This window comes from Varanus komodoensis, unplaced genomic scaffold, assembly GCF_004798865.1.
Source record: "Varanus komodoensis strain SLA01 unplaced genomic scaffold, ASM479886v1 scaffold23, whole genome shotgun sequence".
NCBI classification, from domain to species: Eukaryota; Metazoa; Chordata; class Lepidosauria; order Squamata; family Varanidae; genus Varanus; species Varanus komodoensis.
Genome location: NW_025335627.1, coordinates 18404274 through 18412176, shown reverse-complemented (window position 1 = coordinate 18412176; position 7903 = coordinate 18404274). Strand labels below are relative to the sequence as shown.

Below are 7903 nucleotides of genomic sequence, written 5' to 3'. Positions count from 1 at the left end.
AATCCTATGGAACCTCATGGCACAATTGCCATGGTGCAGAAACACAATCCCCATCTAGAATTGGTCAGTCAGGTAGGAGCAGAACTATGGCAGAGCAGTGACTTGCAGAGCAGTGCCTCCAACCCCCAGCCCAGCCAGCCTATCCAGAAGGATACCGTAGTCAATAGTATTGAAAGCCGCTAAGAGGGCCAGGAGAACGAACAGGGCCACTGTCCCCCATTGCTCTCCTGGCAAAGGTCATCCCAGAGGGTGACCAAGGCAGTGTCTGTCCCATAACCAGGCCTGTAACTGGACTGAAATGAGTCTAGATAGTTGCCTCCAAGAGCACTTTGAATTGCCCAGCCACCACCTTCTCAAGCACTGTGGCCCCAAAAAGGGGTGTTAGTCACCACTCTATAGTTGGTGACATCCTCTGGGTGCATTACCTGTTGAGAGGTGAAGCAGAGTGTAAGAAAGTCAGCACAGGAAAGTTGTGGTGAAGTGGTGGGGGCTTGGGATACCCACTGCCTGACCTGAGGCTCACTGAGACAGAAAATGACCTGTGATGTACCTATGCCCTTCCCAGTCTATGGTACACAGGTACTAAAACAGTTGGGTGTTAATTGCTTAGTCTTGTACATGGTTACTCCAGGTGGCAATTCAGTATAAAATTCGACCCCTAAAAATGCTTGCACTGATGTGATAACATTGGCTTAAATAAGGCTTATTGTACACAGTTGCTTTTTTGTTGGGTTTATATGTGCAGCTTCTTGCCTGAGAGCTAACTTGGTTAAGTGATTTAGACCTTGTTCTAGTTGTTCATCATAGGACTACATAAGAAGGGGGTCCCCAGAAGTTAATGCATGAGGCAGCCTTGGGAAGGAAGAATGCATGGGATAGTGCATTACTTGTAAGATACAAAAAACACAGTTGCAACCAGTTCTCCGGATATCTGATATTCCTTGGAAAACATATTTTATCCCCGCCAAATGATAACTTTTCGTGGTCTCTGTGCATCACACCATTGGGCTTTGTCCGTGCGCGGAGGCTCGCTCAGCTGTAATCGGGCAACCATCGTCGCCATCCGCAACCGCGCCGCATAGCCATTGTGTACTCGACACGTTTTCACCACCAGGTGGCGCTTGTCTCTCCCAGTTCCTTATCCAGTTGGAGCCTCTCTCCGTCTCTTTCGTCTACTGCTTCCGCCCGATTAGTAAGGAAGGGCTCTCCCTGGTAGAAGCTGGTGATGGCGACGGCAGCATTGGGAGATGGAGAACGAAGCAGTACCCGGGATAGGCTTCTAACTGCCCTGGACGATCTGGAGCTTTTGGCGAGGTAGGCGTCTCCTCGCAGCCTCTGTCGAAAATTACTCGTGGGCCCCAAGTCGGCGCTGAGAACCTCACGGTAGTTTTTGCGCAGGCGCAGTGGTCTGTCTGGCTCGCGCTTTTACTGTTTCTTCCTTTTTGTGCATTGTACGGCGCGAAGAAGCCTTTCTTCTCCCTCCCTCCTGTCGTAGCAACTTTACTGGCGGGACGGGTGTACGGAACTTAGTTGGAAACTGTTATTATAATATATGCATTAAGTTAATGATCACTAAATAGTCTCCTTTTTCTCCTGACTCCTGAGGTTATTTTTACAGATAGAATGCTGCATGTATCAGCTTCTGTCGAAGATACAGTACGAACTTCAGCGCATTTACTTTAAAATAATATACGCTAAAATTATAGACTATACTTCGTTTCTGTTTCGTTATTAATAAGTAGACAGTAAAACTGAAATGATCCGCACTGGGGAGCTCTCTCGGCCTAATAAAGGTGGGATGTTCTAAAATGAGCCTTCCTCTTGGAAATGATGGGAACGACTTCAACCGCCGCATGAAATCAATGGGAGCTAGGGGGCACTGAACTAAATACATGCTACAAGCATGTTTATCATTCAGGCTTGGCATCTTCCATTTTCCCAAATTGGGGTCACTTCATTTGAATGCAAAAAGGTGTTTTGTTTTGTTTTTTGAAAACCTATTTGTGACCTAAATAAATATTTGCTTGTTATCCAAATCAAGTGGTGTGAAACATTTAAACAAATTGATGTACACACACCATGTTGACACAATTTGCATGATTGAGCCAATCAACTCATTGCTTTTGTCTTCCAAAACCCTTGCTCCTATGTCCTGTGTCCCCAATGCAGCACCCCTAGGCTCCTCCAGTGATGCCCAAGATATGTTGCATGCAGGCACCTAACTTTTAACATCGTTTTATTTATTTTTGATTATTATATGTACATGGTTTTGTATGAAATGCTTACAGTTTTCTGTATGCATCAAATTGCATAACAATAATTAGGCACAGGCTTTATACACAATGGATTATGTATCTAAATAAGTATCCATTTGAGTTGGTAATATGCTACTCATTCCTATATTGAAAGCACTATGAGGCTCTCAGGCTAATACATTGTAAGAGGGGAGCGTTTATCCTTCCAGTTTTGTAGTATTGGTCTTTTAGGGGTCAAAAAGATGCAGAGAATCCTTTCCCCCTTTGTTAATTTCATGAAGCAGATAAATAATCTGAAAAGCATGCATATTAATGACTATTAGAAACTGATTTAGTACAAAATTGATGTGTGTAATTCCTCCCAAAAAGCAGCAATTCTTGGACATTGCCAAATCTTGTTTAAAAGAAAAATTGTATTGTAGTATCAACAATTAACTAAATTAGTCAAGCCCTTATTAAACATTGTGATGTCTGATAGACACAAGAGAAAAGACTTTGCTCAGTAAGATGCAGCCTGAGTTCTGTACATATGGCAGGGAGATGGCAAAGCAGTGGTCCACTGAGTAGGCATTTTGTGGTGGTGCCCATAGCAATTTCTCAAATCCCCAAATGTGCTCACAGGTCCACAAAGGTTGGGGACCCCACAATAAGAAATGTGAGACTGCAGTTCTGTACACAAAGTACCACTGCATTCAGCAGGCCCTTATTTTATTTTTATTTTATTTTTTGATGTAGCAATGCATAGAATTGTAGTGTAAATCAGAAAAGAATAATCTTTGAGTAAATTAATTAACTGATATATTAGCACACTATTTGATGGTCTCTTCTGCAAATTTATTAATATTATGCTGTATTTTAAAGGATACAGTGAGATACAGTGATTTCCAAGGTTGTTGTGAGGATAAAATGCAGCTATGTAAGCTGCCTTGCATTTCTCATAAGAAAAAAGATGGAATATAAATGCTAAATAATTAAAATTTAAATTTAAATACACTCATGGCTTGTTGTAGTGTTTTTCCTACTTCATGAGGTCCCCATTCTCATACATTCTTGAAGATACATCTGTGTACTGGATCCATTTACTCTGCAGTAACTTTTCCTCCATTGGTTCAAAAGACAGGTGACTGTTCCTTTGGGAAAAGGACATACCAGAAAAATGTAATAAAACAAAATAAAAAGCAGCTGAGGATGGTACAGCAAAGATGTCCTCTGGCATGCCTCTTGCCCTTCTAGCTTCAGCCTGGCAGGGGCACAGAAATAACACAAGTTTCTGCATTTAGGGCCCCCAAGCAGCAAGGGCACAGTCTGCATGTTGGCCTACATCCTTAATCTTTTCCTTTCTCTGTGGGCAAAACTATTTTCCTTATATGAGCCACCCACAGGTCTGTGGCATAATTGGGTGGCATACAAATGTTTTTAATAATAATGAGATCACCTACCTGAGACTTCCCTCCTGGGGTAAGAACAATGAAAAGCATAAGGAGACTTGGTACTGGTATGAAAGTGTTCCTTTCAATCTCAACAGTTATGATAACTTAAGATGCTTCTTATTATCAGAATTTACAGTGCTCTTTTTTCTCCCTATAATGATAACTTTACTTCAGGGAACTGATAGAAATGTTGGCAATGTCAAGAAACCAGAAACTCACACAACCCGGAGAAGAGAACCAGGTAAGTAAATAGTTTAAAATCTTACTGAAATTGTGTTTAGTCTTTTGTTCCTTACCTGTCATGTTGACCAGCTCAACAGATAAAGAAATCAAGTTTTTCTACCACTGCCAACACAAAACACCCTGCTACTTGAATTAGCATTACACTTTTCTCAGGCCCAGAGTTTCTGATGTATACTTTGGGTTGCCAGGTGGCTGGATATTTATTGGCAACTCAGTCATGCATACATCTCCTAGCCCTCAGAGATATCAGCATTATTTCTAATATTGGTAGGAGTACGATGGGGATTCTGTGCGGAACAGACAAGCCTTTACAATGGTGGCTTCTCACTTTGGAGTGCTCCTTAGGTGGGTTGTGGTGCTTTCTTATTACTGTCTGTTTGGTGCTAGGCAAAAATACTTGCTTACTTAGGCTTTTGTTAGCTTTTTCAATTTAGAGATATTTTGATTTTACTGCCTATTTTTATAAACTGTTACTACATTAGTCTGTATACCTTGTTTAATTTCCTATTTTTTAAAATGAACTTATAGATTGAAGGCACAAAATATAAATTGTCAGTACATTTTTTATTGGTGCAACTGCTTTTTCAGCACTTGAGTCAGAATTGTCTGGGGAACAAAGTCATTCCAAATCTATGTAGGCTAGTCATTCCACCCTGTCTAACAGCAGAACTGTGAGGAAAACAACAGTTGCAGTTCTGATGTTAAGAAATTAACAAGACATGCCTCAGTTCAGTCCTAGCAATCCTCCCCCCACCCACACCATCAGGCCTGCAACAAAATTGCTGTCACTCATGTTAAGGGTCAGGTGCATGAAAGAAGCTGCAGTTACCCTTTCATTGGATTACTGGTATTTTAACAACACTGCTGCTAACAGAGGAAGAAAAAGAAGAAATGCCATAGTGTTGCTCTACTGAAAAGTTACTTCTTCCATCAGCTGCCACAGGCATTACTCATTATATCAACCTACAGCAAATGGAGGACGAGAAGGTAAACATCCCACCAACTTAGCTGAGAAACCAGCAACTGACTCTTGGATTGTTTTCCATTTCAGCTGGTCATTGCAAGAACTTTGTAGCTTAAGAACTGATGCCTGAGTAAAATGACTTGTATTAGTCTTTTTTAAAAGAATATATTCATTTTCAAATAAAATTCCTCTGTAGAGTAGCTGTGAACAAAGTACAGAAAAAAACATAAAAGCCTATTATCTCCAGAGTCTGTATTTGGTCAGCACATTGTGCAGGGCTTTTTTCTGAGCTGTAAGCATAAAGCTGGGCAGTGATACTGAGCAAAAAATGTTTCAAAAAATGTTTCAAAAAACAACCCCCAAATGGCCAACATGTCAATTTCGCATCCAGCTTTGATTTAACAATCAAAATTGCATATAACTTTATTGAACAGATCCTGGAACTGTTGATTCAGAAGGATAAAGAATTCCAGGAATTAATGAAACTGGCTCTTGATCAGGGCAAAATCCACTATGAAATGCAGCTGTTGGAAAAAGTGGTGGAGAAGAGAGACAGTGATATTCAGCAGCTTCAAAAACAACTGAAAGAAGCAGAACATATACTGGTGAGTCAGGTTAAATCCTGGCCTTGGTAGGAAAGCAGACTATTTGCCATGAAAAAAGATTGTCATTTTAGTAGTCTCCTAAACACACTTAGGGTTACTCATAAGCCACAGATTATACATTCTGTTGTCCTGGTTATCTGTCATCCTAAGCCTCCTTTGCTTTTCTTGAATGCTTAGTTACTCTTCTTTCTCTTCACATACTCTCCATTCAATTAATATTTCCTTTTCTGTATGGTTCAGCTCCTGGCTGAGTAATTCCTGGTACCACAGAAATGCTACCCAGTAACCAAAGTTCCTTGTGGTCTCTGTGCATCACACATAAGTGCTCTGCATCCATATGGAGCCAGTTGTCAGGAAGATTTAACAGCTAGGAGCATTTTGTGGGAATCCCTCATCAAACATACATTATAAATAGGAGAAATTTCCACTCATTCCCTCAATGTTTCTTTAACCATCTTCATTGGAGCCTTGGGAAGTTCTTTGACTTTACTATCTGAATTTTGGGTGTTTTTCTCATTCATTCTCTCTTTCTCTTTCTGTCTCTCTCTACCCCTCAAACCACTAACCCTTTTTATCCTCACACTTCAAAAACCAAACAAGGAATGAAGGAAGGAAGACAAGAAACCCTCTTTGTCTTTCCTTGACTATTCCAAAAAACCTTCACTATCAGTATGTATCTGTAGATATCATATTTCCTTGTTTTCCCTTCACCTGCAAAGAACAGAAATACATGTTGCTGACCGATGAAAGATGCATTCTTAAAATTCCATGAAAAGTTAGGGTTATATAAAACCTTTAGTTCATCTATAATAACCAGGGAATTTACTTTTCACTAAAGTACAAAGAGGTTTAAAGAGAGCCTACCTTATGATTGAGCATTTAATTTATAATCAGTTAACTAATAAATATAATTGTATATGTAGGCTACAGCAGTTTATCAAGCAAAAGAAAAATTGAAATCAATAGAAAAGGCAAGGAAGGGTAAGTATTACATTTTCATTATATTTCAGGAAATTTTAAAACCAGCTTCTGTAATCACTTAGTTCTTGCTTGACAAGTTTCCTGCATAAAACATTTATGTTGAAGGATTTTGCCAGGACACTAAATTAAAATTCAACTCCTTCTGCACTTTGATACTGCTGTATTGAATGGATACTTTGCATTTTGGATTGTGTGCCTTTGGGCAGGGACTGTCTTGCTTTACTTGATTCTTACCTTGTTGTAGCGAAGGGGCTTGTGTAGCTCAATGAAGCTATGAGCTATGCCGTGCAGGGCCACCCAAGACGGACAGGTCATAGCAGAGAGCTCTGACAAAACGTGATCCACTGGAGAAGGAAATGGCAATGCACTCCAGTATCCTTGCCATGAAAACCCCATGGACAGTACCAAAAGGCAAAAAGATATGACAGCAGAAGATGAGCCCCTCAGATCAGAAGGTGTCCAATGTGCTACTGGGGAAGAGCAGAGGGCTAGTACTAGTAGTGCCAGAAAGAATGAAGCGACTGGGTCAAAGCCGAAAGGACACTCAGTTGCGGATGCATCTGGTGGTGAAAGGAGAGTCCGATGCTGTAAAGAAGCATCGGAACCTGGAATGTAAGATCCATAAATCAAGGCAAGCTGGACGTGGTCAAACAAGAGATGACAAGACTGAACATCAACATCTTAGGAATCAGTGAACTAAAATGGACAGGAATGGGTGAATTTAATTCAGATGACCATCAGGTATACTACTGCAGCCAAGAATCCCTCAGAAGAAATGGAGTAACCTTCATAGTCAATAAAAGAGTAGGAAAAGCAGTACTGGGATACAATCTCCAAAATGACAGAGAGATCTCAGTTCAAATACAAGGCAAACCATTCTACATCACAGTAGTCCAAGTCTATGCCCCAGCCACTGATGCTGAAGAGGCTGAAGTTGACTGGTTCTGTGAAGGCCTACAACACCTTCTAGAATTAACACCAAAAAATAATGTCCTTATAATCATGGGGGATTGGAATGCTAAAGTAGGAAGACAAAAGATCACCAGAATAACAGGCAAGTTTGGCCTTGAAATTCAAAATGAAGCAGGGCACAGGCTGGTAGAATTTTGTCAAGAGAATATGATGGTCATAGCAAACACTCTTCCAACAACCCAAGAGACGACTGTACACATGGACGTCACCAGATGGTCAACACAGAAATCAGATTGACTATGTGCTCTGCAGCCAAAGATGGAGAAGCTCTATACAGTCAGTAAAAACATGTCCAGGAGCTGACTGGCTCAGATCATGAGCTTCTTCTTGCAAAATTTAGGCTTAAATTGAAGAAAGTAGGGAAAAGCACTAGGCCACTCAGGTATGACCTAAATCATATCCCTGATGAATATACAGTAGAGGTGACAAATAGATTTAAGGAATTAGATCTGA

General features: G+C 40.6%; 1 protein-coding gene across 2 annotated transcripts in view; it reads left to right on the top strand.

The window, feature by feature from the left end:
• Positions 1 to 1153: 1153 nt before the first annotated feature.
• Positions 1154 to 7903, top strand: part of MED4 (mediator complex subunit 4) — a 10929-nt gene continuing 4179 nt past the window's right edge. Inside the window, exons 1-4 of one of the 2 annotated variants that reach the window (XM_044431660.1) lie at positions 1154 to 1314; positions 3860 to 3926; positions 5327 to 5497; positions 6421 to 6478. In XM_044431660.1, coding sequence (XP_044287595.1) covers positions 1226 to 1314; positions 3860 to 3926; positions 5327 to 5497; positions 6421 to 6478 — 385 coding nt within the window. In that variant the 5' untranslated portion in view covers positions 1154 to 1225. Of the gene's footprint in view, positions 1384 to 3859; positions 3927 to 5326; positions 5498 to 6420; positions 6479 to 7903 lie in introns of both variants that reach the window. The other variant, XM_044431661.1, reaches the window with a different exon arrangement.